The 17,505-nt window shown below is 41.2% G+C and overlaps 1 protein-coding gene across 8 annotated transcripts in view; it reads left to right on the plus strand.

The window, feature by feature from the left end:
* klhl29 (kelch-like family member 29) overlaps window positions 1-17,505 on the plus strand; it is a 380,738-nt gene that overhangs the window by 327,298 nt on the left and 35,935 nt on the right. For all 8 annotated transcript variants that reach the window (XM_088089183.1, XM_088089186.1, XM_042503866.2 and 5 more), the window contains one exon: window positions 8,185-8,378. In XM_088089183.1, coding sequence (XP_087945309.1) covers window positions 8,185-8,378 — 194 coding nt within the window. The remainder of the gene's footprint in view (window positions 1-8,184; window positions 8,379-17,505) is intronic.

Below are 17,505 nucleotides of genomic sequence, written 5' to 3' on the forward strand. Positions count from 1 at the left end.
TGTGATGCAGATTGCACATTATAATGCATAGTTTTTCATTGTCTTCCACATCGTCTGCTACTTGCCTCTAAAAATCCCTGAACGTGACCCAATGCTGCACAGTAGCTATATTTTTCTATTTTTCTCTCATTATATTGTGCCTGCTCAGCACTTTGGTGAACTAGGGTTGTTTCAAATGTGCTCAACAAACAAACTTTGAATTTAATTGAATTTAAAAAGCACCGGGAGCGTTCTTTTATGAAGCGCTGGGACTAAAACGGACTATTTTGTGCATGTAAACATTCTTAATATCTGCAGTCTTAGCATTGGATGGCTTTAAGAGCCGTACTTACAAATTGTTGACCACTGCCTGCTTATTGAAGCTGACCACATACCCTCCATCTTTTCACCATGACCTACATAAACCAGCCGTCTGTATCTATGCAATCTAACCACGGAGAACACGCCTGAGGCAACACAGCCAGTTCACTAATATGGTTACCTGCAGGGGAGTGTTGATGATGAGCCACGCTTTTCTCCACACCTCTCCGTCTCTCTCTCTCACACACAAACACCCACATATGATAAACTATAATAGATGGGCTGCCAGTCTCTGAGATACTGACACATATCCATTTCCCCTGAGATACAAACTACAGCGTATATGGAGTGAGAAACCACAATGTGGAGAAAAGGAGGAGGAAAGAAAAGGAAAAAAACACCTAGCTCAGATAACAAAACCACTAAGTCTGTATACACCTCGACGCTGACAAAAAGATCCATTAAGTGGCAGAAGAGTGCAGCTAAAACCACACTGAAATGCCGTACAAACACTTAATAATAGCTACAGTATCTCCTCAATACTACCTATTAAAATCCGTGAGATTCAAGCAGCACGTAGTGAAGAAAACCCCCCAAAAAAACCCAGGAAAAACACAAACAAAACCTGCATTCATTCAAGCTGTTTTCTACACCACACGCAACAACAGCATTGTAACCTTTAAAAACAGAGCACGTGCATTGGAACGCAATGGAAGTCAGTTTAAAAAAAAAATTGCATTAATCGCCTGCAGAGAGGAGCTGATGCTCCAGATTCTTTCAGAGCAGCAACTCATGCCCTTAAGTTACAAATTCGCATTAATCCCTGCAACACCCCGGCGATCTATCTCACTAGCATGAAAACTATCTCTGTGTCTCTCTTGCATTCTCTCACTGCTGCCCACACACACCCTCAGATGCACGTGCTCACTTCCAAATGGTTCGCTAAAGCTGTTGTGTGGGTTAATTTGTCTTGTTTGCAAAAGAAAATATGCACAGTTTGATCACCATGGCTTAACTAGTTGAGATTTTCTCACAAATCTGTGCTGCACTGATTTTTACCCATGTCAGTGATGTTTCTGAAGAATGCCAGTGGCAGCTGGTCAGCTGGTCAGCTGGTCAGTTGGTCAGTCGGTCGGTCAGTCAGTCAGTTGGTCAGTCGGTCGGTCAGTCAGTCAGTTGGTCAGTCGGTCGGTCAGTCAGTCCACTTTAGTGGAATTTCTAATACTCTACTACTCTAATACTAATACTCATGAAGAAATATGTGCAAACTAATGACGTTCTTATCTGCCTCTGATTTTTAGAAGTGGGGTTGTGTGAGGTGAAAATTTGAGTCAGTGTATTTCTTACAGTACATGTAAGTCAGCACTAGGTTTTGGGTATGGTTTGGGTTTTTCCAGTACCAGTGCCAAAATGATACTTTTTTTTTTTTTTTTTTTCAAAATAAAGCACAAATGACGGTCAATGGCATGAAACAATGGCTTTTTATTATTGTAATGGCCAATTTGAATTGAATATATATTAGTTCTTAAGTAATCAGCAGTTTAAATTAAACTAAATACTACAGCTATATATATTTATACATACACACATATATATCTGTGTATGTATGTATATATTTATATATGTGTGTGTGTGTGTCTATAGATAGATAGATAGATAGATAGATATAGATATAGGTAAGGTGGTTGGTTGCTCTAGATATTTACATGGCAGTGGATTCAGATGTGGGGTAATTCACTCTCATGTCCTTTTTTAAACCCATGTTTAAAAACAAAATCACACCACACGCAGTTTTTTCAGGATGTCTGAAAGCAGCAGAGAAGTGGTGTCACAGTAGGTTTCTGCGGGATACGTTTCCTTCAAAGCATAGAAAAGTACGGATGAACCAAAGAAGATTTGCAAAAAATTGTGTCTTATGCACACACCTATATAATCTTGTAATGAGTCTTGTCAGGGCTCGCTATACCAGCCTCCAAATACCAGTAAAGCTGTGTTTTATGTGTGAATACGCCATTTAGATAAAGTGAAATCCACTCCCACCTTTACATTTAGCACCTGCTATTTATACTCCCTCCATACTGTGGGTTGCAGACTGGCATATTAAGGTTGTAATTCTCCGTGTGCACGATGCAGAGCATGCAAGCAGGTGCGGAGGGATTGCAAATCCGTCTGCTGTCAACGTAAACAAACACGGCAGGTGTGACTGTACATTTCCACGGCAGCCGTCCCACTTCACCTGTTATTCTCAAGCGTGATGCTTCTTATCCCGTCAGGTCAGCGGTGAACGAAAGGCCAGAGAAACTGGTACTCTCTTTCACCAACACAGTCGCACTGCGTGGGTCACTTTTACACCTGGCTCACATCGAATTATAGCTCTGATTGGCTGACGTGTCAGTCGCAGCACATCCTGCGAGAATTAGCATGTTTTTCTTTATCCAGATTACAGTACACGCTCAGAGGCAAACCAAGTTGAATGTCTGGCCTCTTTCTTTCATTCATAATCTCTGTCTACCCTTCGTATCTGTCGCTCTTTCCGCCTCTCTCCCCACATAAAAGAACACAATCCTGCATTGTTTGTTCTGTTGTAACCCCGCAGCCGCATTTTTTCGAGATGATTGTCCCTGCGTGATGAAACAAGCCCTGTCAGAAGCTACAGCCGATTACATGGCTTCATGCAGTGATCAGTCTTTGTGTATAAACACTTCAGAAAAAAAAGCAATCGATGCAGTGCAACATGTTGATGGATAAACTCCAGCAGTGTCTTAGTGACGGAGAAAAAAGCTCCGTCTGCCTTTTCTGTCTGACGGAGAACTTCAGAGTTTCGAGGAGAGATATCGCGTTTGTATTTTAAATGAGCACTGTGAGTTTTTTATGCCTCCGCGCCGGCAACAGCTGAGGCCAGAGGCTTTGTGTTTTTGGGTTGTCTGGACGTACATCCGGCCATTCTTGTGAACGTGATATCTCAAGAAGGCCATAAAGATTTTTTTTCAGATTTAGCACAATTGTTCAGTTTGACCCAAGGATAAATTAGTTGAATTTTGGTGGTCCGAGGTCAACGTCTGTCTCATTCTTGTTATCTTGAGAATTTTTTTAAAAATTTGATACAAACATTCCCTTTGACTTGAGAGAGTCTCCTCAAATTTGGCATAAACATCCACTTGGACTCAAGCATGAAATGATTTGAATCTGGGGGTCAAAGGTCAAAGGTGAAGGTCATGGTGATCTCATAAAACATGTTTTTGGGCCAAAACTCAATAATTTGTACGCTTAGATTTCACACAAATGTCTAACTGATAATAATAATGATGTTCTGACATTTAACATCCCAGAAGTCAAAGATCCGTGAAATCATAATGTTCTGCAAAAACAGTTTGGAACAAAAAGGGAGATTTTTTGTCAGATACTAAATTGATGACACTAATCTTTAGGTGCCTACCAGGAAACTGATTGCATAGCTCTTATGTCAAAAAATATCTATCTAAATATCTATCTATCTCTCTCTCTATAAATATATATATTTATATTTCTATGTATATAAATATCTGTTTAAAAAATGACCAATAAATTGACCGTGGACCTTCAATGTGTGTGAAGCATCCATGTTTTGACCTGTGTGCGGAGGCATACTACCGCAGGGTGTTATTTCTAGTCCCTTCTCTCCTGCCTTTCCCTCCTCTGCTCTGGAGATATAATCACACACACACACACACACACACACACACACACACACACACACACACACACACACACACGCACTCTGGGAATCTTTTAGCGTCAGTCCTAATGTCACGCTTCATATTAAGGCTTGATGGTGAATCACACGTGTAATGAATTCAATCAGATTCGTGACCTCTGAGAACGTCTGAGTCAGTTTCTTTTGACCTGCACATGTTCTTCTTCGGTTGAACTCCCGACCCTTTTTTACGGCGTGACAGCTGTGTCATGTTTACATTAACTGCCCTTAAAACTTTATTTTCTTTATCTGCTTTTTACCAGAGGTGGTCTCAGCTGTATGAATGAATGAATCAGAATTTGATCATTTGATCGAACTACGCAGCTCGTTCTCATCTGAAGTCGTCATATATCGCCGCCTTCAGTGTAACATCCCAACGACAAACCCCATCTGTTGCCTGTGCTTTATACGCAGCCAGACACAACCGTTCGCATTGTTATTACACGCCGGCAGACAGCTGGACATCACCTGCAGCAAATGCATGGTACGCTGACAGGCGGCGTGAATTAGGAATGCGTACAAATCATAGACTGTCTATATAGATGGATGAAGAGCTCCCACTTTCCCCTGCCGTGTGAGGCTTAAATATCCTGGATACGGGTGCTGCCATCTTGCGCTGCTGAAGTCATCTGGAGCCAGAGTCTGTTCAGGAGCGATATCAACGGTGGGGGATTTCCTGCCAAAACACTTGTCCGACCAATCGCGAGCAGCTCCATTGAATGCGAGCACATGAATTAGCTGTCGCAGCTGACAATCATGGTGGAAAATCCCCTTTTTGTATAATTCAATAACTCATTAAAACCAAATTTATCTTAAAAACAAAGACTTGAACAAATATCAGAGTGATGAGAACTACCTTCAGTGACAGAAACCATCTTTCAGAAAAATTTATTTGGCGCCTACTTTGAGCTTTTAATTTGACGTTTGTCCCATTCGGTAAAATGGAGGGGCGGGCTTTATGACCTATACTGTAGCCAGACACCGGGGGGCGATCAAGATTCAAATCTACAATTTGGGGGAACTGTCAAGTTGTCCGTCTTTATACACAGTCTATGGTACGGACAGAGCCTGTGTTGTCCGTGTGATACGCTGCTGGACGGCGTCAGGTTGAGACGCTGCTGGTAATGATGTAATATAAGGAGCATGAAGGCCCCTATAGGGCACGCAGGAGGGGCGCTGGATGAATCCAACAAACCCCGGACTTTCATGCATTTGTTGACCTCCCGCCGCAGCCACATGCAGAGTAATCCCATTGTTGACATCATGGTAGCGTTAAAGTAACTTGTGACTAAAGCTGCTGTGGAGTAAAAAACGCAATCTTTTCCTCTAACGTAGATGGATGTATGGATGGAAGGAGAGAGATAGAGATAGTAAATTCCCGCAGTCAGCTGCTCACATTCACTTAAACAATAAAATCACAATAAAAACATAATACATAGAATAAGAAAAAAAGTGTAGAAGAGTATACGTGGGAAGTGGTATGTAAAGAAAAGACTCAGATCTGTTGTTGCATCACCTGATTGAATGCATTTTTACATTTTAAAGCTGCAATAGTGAATTTTATTTTAACACTCCATGGCTGCAGGAAGAAACTGTCAACGAATCGCTGACATATTATCACCTTGTGAAGTTGTTGTGGTGGTGTTAGTTTTCTATTTACACATTCAGACACAGAGCAAAATTAGCAATTATTTGGAGTTGTGTTTCTGGCAACCTAAAGTTCAGTGTTCACTGTAGTTTAAAATCTCTTTTTTGGGACCTACAGGGAAATATCTGCTGCTTTTTGTGTCAACAAGTGATGATAGCAGTGACAGTGAAACAAAACAGTGATGGGCCATGAAAACAAAAAAAGAGGTAAACAGCTGGAGCTGAGGGGGCCTGCAGAGACAGGTGATAATTCTCTGTGGATTCATCACTTCACAACTACTTTTACATTACTGACCGTGTTCGCTGGTGAGATGGGTATGTTTTTAACTAAAACAGCCACAAATCTTCAATCTATTCCATGTGTAACTGTCACCCCAAAAATACACATGAACTCTTCAGAAAACACCATAGCGTGGCTGCTTTCCCCCTAATGGGTCCACGAGTCTGTTTCTAAACACTATTATGTTAATCATGTTGTCATATTGCTTATTACTGATGCAGTATGAGTTGGATTTGGTGCTGTGTTTTTAATTTGCCAGAACAGGTCATAATGACAAACCCTGGTTCAGCTTGTTTGCATAAAATCAAACAGGTTTAAGCTCGTACACCGGGAGGCAAAACCAGAAATCCACCCAAATTTATTTTTAAGTTTGTTTCTTAGTTATTCACAAATAGACACAGTTATTATGAAAAGTTAAAGAGCCAAGTTTGAGTAACATGAAAATAGCCAGAAAAACAAGAAGATATTATACTCAGAGTTTCTAGTTAACTTAAACAATAACTTTTTTTCTGTCTCATCTCTTCTCGTCATGACCAGCTGTTTGCAGCAGTCCTGTCGGCCTCTCTCAGCGGCGTCTGACCCTTAAATTTATGAACCTCCCTCGATGTGGTCCGAGGAGTAATTACATCTGCCGGAGAATGAGACACGTGTTCGTCCTTCTATCTCAGCAGGGCTCGTTTACTCAACCTGATGCTGCTGCTGTGCGTGTGTGTGTGTGTGTGTGTGTGTGTGTGTGTGTGTGTGTGTGTGTGTGTGTGTGTGTGTCCCTGTTTAAACACTGCTAATTGGCACTCTTGAGTGTTGCGAGCACCTCTCCCAGAGTCTCTCCTGTGTCACCACTCTCTCAGACTGCCAGTCGATTCAGACCCGTCCCCTCAGCAGGTGTTGCCAAGAACGCTATCAGACCCCCAAAGAGAAAATTCCCGAAGGCTGATTCCCTCGTCTCCTCTCGCACTTTATCTAACGGCGTTCTCACAGGACGGTGGATGCAAACAGAGCTTCCGGGTGTCTTTTAAATTCAGCTTTAAATGCCACAGGAAGTTGCAACAGTTAAACCATCTTGAAAAATAACTTTGCAGAAAAGAAAGTAGACACCTTTGTGTTCGCTAAAATCAGGCAAAACGCCCAAATGAAGGCCATCGACCCCAGTTAAAAAACTTTTTATTAAGAATCCCTTTAAGTGACAGTGTGCGAGTCTACTTTTTGAGCAGTAAAGCATTCCTCAAGTGTTTGAAGTGTACGGTTTGTTGTCCTGGGGGACAGTAGCTAGACTTTTTCATGTAAAGGTGTTTTTCTTCTGTAACAAAGAGACAACCTTGATTAAGAAAGCCCACTTTGGTCTGAACAGTTGCGTGTTTTAATCACAGATCCTGGATCCGTTCGCGGCTCTTTAATGAGGCCTTCTCCAGCTGGAAGGCTGTCGGCGCGGCTGCTTTGATCAGTGGCCCGTGGACACCGGATTACACTGCTAACACACTACGCTAATGGTGCCACGGGGCAAAAACACACACAAACACATGCAGCACGCACACCAAACACGAATGCAAATTTTCGGAAATATACACATAAACGCACACTCAACCTCTGACAAGGGCACAGTCGCATAAGCCGGCGTCTTATTCTCATGCACCCCATTGTGTCAGGCCCTTTCATCTGTTTGTGCCGGTTTGGGTCGGCTGAGTTTTTCGGCTCGGCGTTGAAGTCTCTGCCAAAGAGGGCTCAGTGAGAAAGGTCCAGAGCTCAGCGCTGACACACAGCCCAACTCTAGAGACTAATGGCTTGTAGCTCCCAACATATGTTGCTTTGTGTAATTGCTTTAATTGCTGTCATTGTACGTAATGGTTGGTCTTTTTCATCTTCCCTGGTGGTGTAGGCATTCTGCTAATTATATCTGTCAGCCCTGCAGCCAAAACGAGCTTTTCACAGCAAATTCAGAGCAGTGGGAACTTTAAAAAATCCGAGTCTTTCTGTGTACTGTTGGTGTTTGTGTGGGAGTGTTAGTTTATGAATCATTAGAGTTGAGGTAATTTAGAGACTCCCCGTCGCAGATCTGTTTAATGGAAGTGGGGTGAAGTTTGAACCTTGACCCAATGTGTCTCTCCGTTTTTTTTGTGCGTTTTTTTTTTATTCAAATTTATCCAAGGTTGAAATTAGTATCATGGTGTACGAAAAACTCAAAACATTTAAACAAAAAACTAAATCCTGTTTCTTTTTTTCACTCCAGGTACGACACCATCACCAACCAGTGGGAGACGGTTTCTCCTCTTCCCAAGCCGGTCCATTCTGCCGCGGCCACGGTGTGCGGAGGGAAGGTGTACGTGTTCGGAGGCGTGAACGAGGCCGGGCGCTCGGCAGGTGTCCTCCAGTCCTACGTACCGCAGAGCAACACCTGGAGCTTCATTGAATCACCCATGATAGGTACGATACATGACACCACCCCCAGTCTTTGGGCCTGTTTGGGGCCCTGACACACCAAACTGACGGTGGGCTGCTGATCAGTGTTCGTGTGTGAAGTGAGTGTGAGTGTCTGTTGCTGTGTGTCCTGCGCCGTTTCCACTAGTGGGCCCTTGACGGCTTTTTGGGACACCAGAGCCCATCAGTGAAAGAAGTCCCTCTTATTGGCAGTTCAGTGCAAACAAACAACTAAAGTGAAGAGCGTGTAGGATAGATATTTGGGAAAATCATGTTATTAGCAGTTGAGCTCTTTAGCAGAAATGGTTGGTAATTGTTGGTGCTATTGTTCAGTAGCGTACGGTCAATTTCCTTTATTCTTTTAACATCCGGTTATGTCATAAGTGTGCTACCTGACTAACTAGAAATTTAATCCATCTTGTTTCGCTTCATGATTCCTTTTTTAATGACATTTACAGACGGCTGCTGTCTGCTGGTATGGAGAGTACATGCCAGTTGTCCATTGGTTGTAGTCTTTGCAGTGTGTTTGGGTGCAACTTTTGGGCTGTGACACAGACAACGTGAGGCAATGCAATAGTTTTTTTCCACTTGTTTTTTGATTTCGGTTCAGTGTTTCTGGGCCTTCACATGACGGCGCCAGTGAAGAACGCCAGACCTGGAAGCCCATTTTACCTAGTGGCCAAAATGTGTAATTACAACTTCTAAATTGGCGATGCCATGGGGGCTAAAACACTTTACTCTATAGACACAGGGAAAGGCTTGTCAGTAAATCAATTAATGCATCGTTTTATAACATCACAACTTACTAACACGATTTGATCCACACAGTTTGATAACATTTTGAAAGTCTAGAGGAGCTGCAGGAGGAAGTCGTTTTATCCCCATTCAAGTTAGCCGAGGGATAAACCAGAAATAACTGGCTCAGCCAGCGAAGTCTGTAGTGCTCCTGAGCTATGAGCCCAATGATGCAGCAGGTCCGGAAAATATTTCACCGGTGAAGTGTCATCTCTTTAGGCTCAATGTTCAAATTATTCCGATATTGATACTAGTGTCAGAAATACCTCTGATGCTGCCTAAAATGCTGGTATTGATGAGTATGCAAGTCTATTTACCAAATCTGATACCATATTATTAATTAATACATTTTAAGTAGTTTCACACCTGGATAAAAATTCAGTTTTCACGAAAATGTAATTTTTCTTTTCCACTTTTTCAAAACAGCAGCCTACACAGCAGGTTGTGCTTCAATTGTTGCTGCATTTTTTATTTTTTAAGATTATTTTTTGGCATTTTTGTCTTTATTAGATCGGACAGGAGATTGCTAGCATGAAAGGGGGAGAGAGAGGGAATGACATGCAGCAAAGGGCCCAAGCTGGAATCGAACCTGCGGCCGCTGCAGCAAGGACACCACCCTCTTATATGGGGTGCCTGCTTTATCCACTGAGCCACCCGACGCCCCGCATCTTACATTTTTTAAAGGAATTATTTATTCCTGAGATTTTAGGAACAACACTTTGGAGCAACTCTTTGTCCAGCTTGAGACGAAATGGGTTCAACGCTGTGTTTTTCTGTAACTTGCTTGTGTGGGACACATCAGGACAAATGCGTCTGAGACCATCTTTGCAAATAGTTTAGTGATCGAATCACAATGTGTCTTTGTGGTCGTTTGCACTTTTTATTTAGTGCTGTCCGCTTGTGAACAGTTCACCCACGCTGCATGTTAATATCAGGTAAAAACAGGCTTTCAGTCGTCAGCAGGCTTCACACAGAAGCTTCCACACAGCGTGGAGTTGTTTTGCCCTCGGGGGACGTGTTGCCATTGTTACCATTACTTTTTGTGTGATGACAGATCTGTTGTTTTCCCTTTTAAACCAGCGCGTACCAGGTTGTGATATGATATTCCCAAATGTGTGGTTTCTCTTTCCTCATTATGCTTTTGCATTTCCCATTTGAAAGAGAATTACCCCCTCGCCAGCTTAAAAAACATGAATATTAATGTTGGCTTTTTATTAGCAGTGTAACACCAAAACTGGAAAAGGCACATATTGCAGCATTACTGTACCCATTTATATGCATGCATTCCTTTAATCCTTGGTCATTGACATCCTGCTATCTCGTTAGAGAGCCTTTGGGCCTCCATTATGGTTGCCCGGTTGCCTAGCAACAGTGTTCTCACAACTCTACCCACTTGAATACCTTCCATATCATGTGCTTGACTTCTCCTGTCGAAAACCAACTCCCGAGTGCCATTTGAAGGCAACATATTGTCAAACAGTAGATGACTTTATGAGGCTGAATCTTTTTCGGGAGCTTCGTGTTCCTGTTACACTTCATCCATTAAGAATCCTCTTCAGTGCAAACGTGGACATCCTGTGTCGGTCATTTTTATATATTAGTCGTTTTCTGAATCTTACTTTTGCTCCGGTTTTTCAAATCAACATTGGATAAGATCAATTTGATCCAGATACAATTTTTTCAAGGTTACCCAATTCGAATAACTAATGCTCTAAACGGATCTACAACCAAACAGTTATTACCATTATCACCATACTGGTTTACCTGTGGATTATTTGGCACCCAGGAAATAAAAACCTCCACAACAACTGGATCTTAAATTTTGAGACAACACATATTAGCAGGTGCCAAGTGGGTGACTCTTCTCCAATATGCCAAACAGTATTAAAAAAAAACACTAAATTTGAACTTAAAACCAGTTTTTTCAGTGTTTTTACGGAAGATGAAGAGACCTCGGAGATGTTTCAGCTAGTTGCAATCTGCAATCCTCATAGCTAGACGCCACTGAATTACCCTAAATCTTACACACTGTTCCTTTAAACTAAAAGTTAGTTATCAGGATTATTGTAGATTAATGCAGATAATTAAAAACAGCAAAAACTTTGCAAACAATAAACGTTCAAGGAATTCTAACCGGGAGTTTAGATTTACTTCCTCAGCATTAGATGCTGCTAAATCCTTCACAATGCTGCTTTAAAGACATACCTAAAATTTTAAAATGTGTATGGAGGGAAACCTCAAAATGTGATTTTTGTCTTTAATATTAAAGTGTGTCTTAGTGAACATTTTGACCCACAGCCACTGCAACAGAAAATTTGGTGGTCATTGTATGACCTTTTCCACTACTGTTGTTTTCTCCTCATGATTATGACCATTCTCCTCAGGATTTTCCATTATTCCCACGTTATTGCTCCATTATTATGATGAGAAGACCATACTTGAAGTGATAGGTGGGCCCGACCACAGCTTCTGACGTGTTATTGGCCAAAATCTGTAGTTATTCACCGCACAAACCTGCAGCCACATTCCAGTCAGAGCCACCAGGGACCTGTGAAGGACACGGCACCAGAAAAAAACACTTTAACCAAGCTGCCATAACTCCAAGGTAGCAGGAAAAAACACAGTGTACAACTCTGTGTGATTCAAAACACTGACAGCTGTGTTCCCAGAGCAAAGATGTTATCCACAGGCAGTTTTTTTCCCTTCCACAAAAATATATCCTTGAAAAGTACCGCAGAGGGATGATTGCCATTGATTTGAACTTACCTGTGAATTTCTTGGCTTTTTAAATTTGGATCTGGACAACATTATCACACACATGAAAAGCTATGTGAAGTTCAAATCCAACCCACAGAATTCCTTGCGTTTGAGCAATAGTTAGGTATTTTGCTGTTTTTGGAAGAATTTTCTCTCTTGTGAAGAGGTGAGATTTTCATTTCCCCAAAAAAAAAACAACACTGTAGGACAAGCAGCTTATTGTGACCCAACTTTAATGTGGCTCCAGTGGTTGTAATAATTATGGCAGGAGCAAAGAAGGAAGGTGAGGAAGTATAAAGAGGAAGAAAGTCAATATAGGAAGATAGGCGATGTTCATGGATGGGTCAAACAAACACAGGACTTTAACCCAGGAAACCACTGTTTGTGTCCCGTGTAAAAAAAATTAAAAAAAAATCCATGTCAATTTATTCGAACTGTAACATAATAATAATAATTTTATTCATATAGCACCTTTAAAAACAGAGTTTACAAAGTGCTTTGATAGACAAAGCAAAGCATTAAGTGTAATACCACAACAGAAAGCCTAACAGTCCTACCGAACACCAGCGAGATGAAACTAGGTTAGAGTTAGGATCAAATTAAAGCGAGAGGACAAATAATGTAAGATGCAAGACGTAAAATGTCAGTGTAAGTTAATAAAAAGAAATAGAACAAAAACAACAGAAGCAATAAAAGTAATAAAAGCAGGGATAAAATAAACATAAATTACATAAAAACATAAATTAAAAAGGTTAAAACAAATGAAAAGAAATAAAAATACAATATAAGGTTGCATATGAAAATTGACAGTTATCATACCGTGTACATTTTCTCATCTACAGTATTGAAAAAACAAAAACAACATGATGGAGAATGTCACCTTTATTTTATTAATTTTGAAAAGGGAGACTTTTTACACAAGGTACACAAGTTTAAATTGAAATTCAACCCCCTAAAAACCCTGTTTTAATTCCTTTAAGGATCATTGTAACTGATAATAAATATAAATAATAATAAATGTCTGAAACCATATTCTGTGATACAATGTAAAAACAAACTATTTGTTTTAACTAGACCTGCCAGCATTACGCACATACATTACGCATTATTTTTAATTTAATTGCTTTAATTGCCAGCAGATATTCCCGTCACTAAGAGGCTGTACCACAATGAGTTTTTAAACTAAAGTGACGATACTGTAATCACATGAACCTTTGTGAAGCTCTGTCTGACCTCTGACCTCAAGATATCTGAATAAAATTGGCTTCTGTGGGTCCCTATGAGCCTCCTCTTTACAGACAGGCCCACTTCATGTTAGTGCCGTGCAGTTTCTTTTGCCGTCATTTGATTCCTAATCGAGACAGTTGGGTGAGAAGTGCTTTACCTTGTCAATATGGACTTTAAACCTGTTTTTAAATGCAAAATTGAAATACATTGAAAACATGTGATTGAAAAATGTGATTAATCACGATTAATTATTGAAATTCTGCTTGTAATCGTTATTTAAAAAAATGAATCATTTGACAGCCATAGTTTTAACTTTGAAAAGTTATTGATCAATCTGCCTTTACATTTTTAAGTTGACAGAATTTGAGAAGACAAATTGAATGATTACAAACTTACCTCAGCTTGTCTTTTCAAGTTCAACTCAAGATTTTAAGTTGGCTTCTTTAAGTTTAACTAATCAGTTTCTTTTTGCAGTGTACTGTGAAACCGTAATCGTACCGTAATCGTTCTGAAAATGTCTTACCTTTGCAAAACTTAAATAACCTAACGTAAAGTATGTTCAAGCCCCCAAACACCACTGTTACATAATCCTAATTTTGCTCACAGTGAGTCTCACTCTGAAAGGCACTTACAGCAGAGAGAAAACTTCATTGCTGAGGGAAGTGCCTCCACGCCGGCGCTTTAATGACACAAGAGCGACTTATTGTCAGTAAACATTTGAATTGGAAAACATTTTTGACCCAGCGTTTCTCTCTGATGCCCGCTGCTCCGAGTGTTGCCTGCAGCAACAGTATGCCAACGTTTGAGATACTAATTCTATGTTTTCAAAAGCTGCATTTGGACAGCTCTGCGCCCCGAGAATCCATCGTTTGCCACAACATCTTCAACGAGATAATCCAGCATGAAATATAAGATTTTTATTTGTTTGGGAAATTAATTAAAAGGAAAATAAACCGAGACTTTATTTGAGCTTTAAAAATAATCATTTCTGTTGCAGCTTATAATGAATGATTTGAGATTTGGGGAAATATGCTTGTTTACTTTTGGGCTCACAACATACATCAATGTGTGTGTGCAAGTCAAGTTACGTAAGAAATGCTCAGCAGATAACCACAAGTGAACTAGCAGACTGTTATTTTCACACTTTGACGTTTCTACTGGTGAAACAAGTAATTATAGTTTCCTGATTTCCAGTCTTTATGATAAGCTAAGCTTTAAACCAAGCTAATTCTGCCGGTTGTAGCCTTCACGTGTTCAGACCGAATGCAAAGCAACTTTTTTCTTCGCGTTACTAACTCAAATACAGCTGCTGGAGTGCCAACTGTGCTAACAGTTGTGCTAACTAACTGGGGAAGACGGCTAACATGTAATGGTATAGTGCTAACTTGGTTCGTAGTAAAGTCAAGTTACAAATACGCATTTTCCAAACTTAACACTTTTTTTCCACGCCCTCTCCTCTTTTATTTTGTCTTTGTAAAAAGTCATTGAGTCGTAGAGCGCCAGTTGCCCACAGACAGCTTCAAGTTTGTCCTTCATTTTGACGTCAAGAGAATTTTAATGCTGATAAACTTTGACGAGACATTTCCTGTCAATTTTTTGCTTATGTTGAAACATTTTGCAATAATACTTACTTGCATGTTATCGCATCACCTGCCAGAAATTTGCATCTTTGCACTAACTTTCATTGTGACCTGGCCATGCATAAAATGTGCTTTATGTTTGGACAAATATGCCTTTAGAGTACGATGACAGTATTCATGCTGAATATGGGCAGTGCCTAACGTGGCAGACATGGAAACCTAACCTGATATCCTATGTTTTGTAGCTTGCTGATAAATAACACAAAATATGATTTTTTTGTGTACTTTCTTGCTAGTTTTTGGTACATTTTCCTTTCTTTTTTTTGGTCTACCATCCAGGCAGCATCTCTCATGTGGGGCAATTTGTATTTTTCATGGTCAGTATTGGCTGTCTTACCAGTCGATCTCCTTTACATAAAATTGCTTTGCCACCAGAAGCAAATGTTTAATCCACCTTTCTGCTCGCCTTGAATTAAACAGAGAGAAACACTTGTGGCGTTAGAAACAAGCAACAAGCCCCTTTGTCGGATTTAAAACTACCGTGTGTGGAGGAGGCTGCTGGGTAGCATGCAAACACTGGCGTGCTGATACCGAGAGCTCTCGTTGGTCTCGCGTAAGCGCACACGCGGCTCCCACACTATGAACCTACGGGCTACTAATACGCTAAAAACATGACGGCAGTGACGTTTTTCAAAACAACTTGGCACGTCGGGGCTTCAGGACGCTTGGATTTACTTAGACGAGCAGTATGGAGACATTTTGTGTATTATGTATTTTTTTAACGTTTGTATCCTGGTCACCATTTGCTTCAATTGTTTGCTTGTTTGCTTTCATTTTTGGGTGAACTATCCCTTTAACTTACTTTCAAGCAGAACGTGAACAAGCTTATTTCCCACAGGCTCAATGCATTCCTTTAAAGCAGCAACAGACATGATTATTTAAAAAGCTAAATAAAGTCTCTGATTTTGTTCATTCTAAATCAATTTTACACACAAATAAAAATTCTATATTTCATGCTGGATTATCCCACTAAAGATGTTGTGGCAAATGATGGATTCTGAGGGCACAGAGCCGTCCAAATGCCGCTTTTGAAAAAATATAATTAGTATCTCAAATGTTGGCATACTGTTGCTGCAGGCAATACTCGGAGCAGCGGGCATCGCTGGGAAACACTGGGTCAAAAATGTTTTTGAATTCAAATGTTTCCTGACAGTAAGGTTCTGTTGTATCATTAAAGCGCCGGCGTGGAGGCACTTCCCTCGGCACTAAAACTTTCTCTCCGCTATTAGTGCCTTTTTTTTTTCAGAGTGAGACTCACTGTGAGCAAAATTAGGATTATGTAACAGTGGTGTTTTGGGCGAGAGCTGGATGGTATTAAAGAGCTGGCGGAGCAGCTGGCAGAGGAGGAATGAGAGAGAAGTGTGGTGGGAAACATACAACGATGCAGACACACGCAAGCGCTCCTTACCTCATATCAACCATACATCCCCCGGGGCTCAGGTACACCACGCATGCATTATGCAACGAGGCAGGAGGTTACTCCACGTGTGTGTGTGCCTGCATGGTGTCTGTCTTTTTATGTGTGTGTGAAAAAGGACAGACAGACAGACAGACCGTCATCTGTCAGGGTGTAGATGAGCCCGCGTCTGACAGCCAACGAGTCGGGAGATAATGGACAGGTTTAGTGCTTCCTGTGAAATTGGGCCGGCGATGATTTTAGTGAGCCGGTGGGGAGCGCTTCTCGATCAACCCTCTGCCTCCCTCCATCGCTCTCCCTCTCTAATCTCTCTGCTCATCTCTCTCTCCCCCCTCTCCCTGTCTCTCAGTACGCGTCCCCCTCCCTCCGTCTCTCGCGGCTTCTCAGCACTGTCTTATCGACTGACACAAATACAGCTGTGTGCGTTTTCCGCGTCTGTGTGTGTGCGTGCGCGCGTGTGCGTTTTCCCTCTGCATGGACCATCTCCCGCATGAACTGCAAATGGGTTTCACAAACACTTATCAGGACTGACTTCCTATCTCTTGCAGAGTGAAAAATAATATTCCTCATGCCAAAAATAGTCTCTTCAACAAGTCTATTGAGATGCCCGGTGACTCTGCAGCCTCATCTGTATCCTCCTTTGTCTCCAGAATATCTGCCTTTATTTGCACTGAAACACTGGAGCAGGATGAGCGTCCTCACATGCAGTAAACTATTTATTAAGCCTCGTTACTTTCTTTAAAAGGTCAGCTCGCCCAAATAACCACCATGCCAAGGTTTTGAGATATCTCTCTCTGAGATTTCTGCCTCCGTCTCAGCAAAACGGAGGTGAAAGGAAATTTGTTTGTGCACTGAAAAATGAGAATCCATAAGCCTCTGTGATTCAGCCTTACTTCTCATACTGCCACATAATCTGGCAGCGAGGACATTTTCTACAACCTTAAAAGAAAATCCAACTCTAAATGTTTTTTTAAGATTCACAACCCCTTCAGATCAGTGCATCTGCTTGTTTATTTCCAAACTTATGGAACTCATTTTATGATTTGACTAAACCGACATCCTGAACCACAGAGGAACATGTTGTTTGTTTTGTTTGGACATGCTCGCCGCGTTGCTCGGGGGTTGGAAATGTCTGTCTGTCTGTCGGCCCTCTACTTTTGTCCAAAAACATCTCAACAACTACGTGATTGATTGCATTGTGTCCCACAGATTTAGAATCTATTATTCTGTGTCCCCTCTGTAAATTTGGACATTTCTGCAGTTCTGTGAACGCAGCACAGTCGAAACTCGTCATGAG

Source organism: Plectropomus leopardus, chromosome 16, assembly GCF_026936395.1.
Source record: "Plectropomus leopardus strain MGB_pleo_1.0 chromosome 16, ASM2693639v1, whole genome shotgun sequence".
Taxonomy (NCBI): Eukaryota; Metazoa; Chordata; class Actinopteri; order Perciformes; family Serranidae; genus Plectropomus; species Plectropomus leopardus.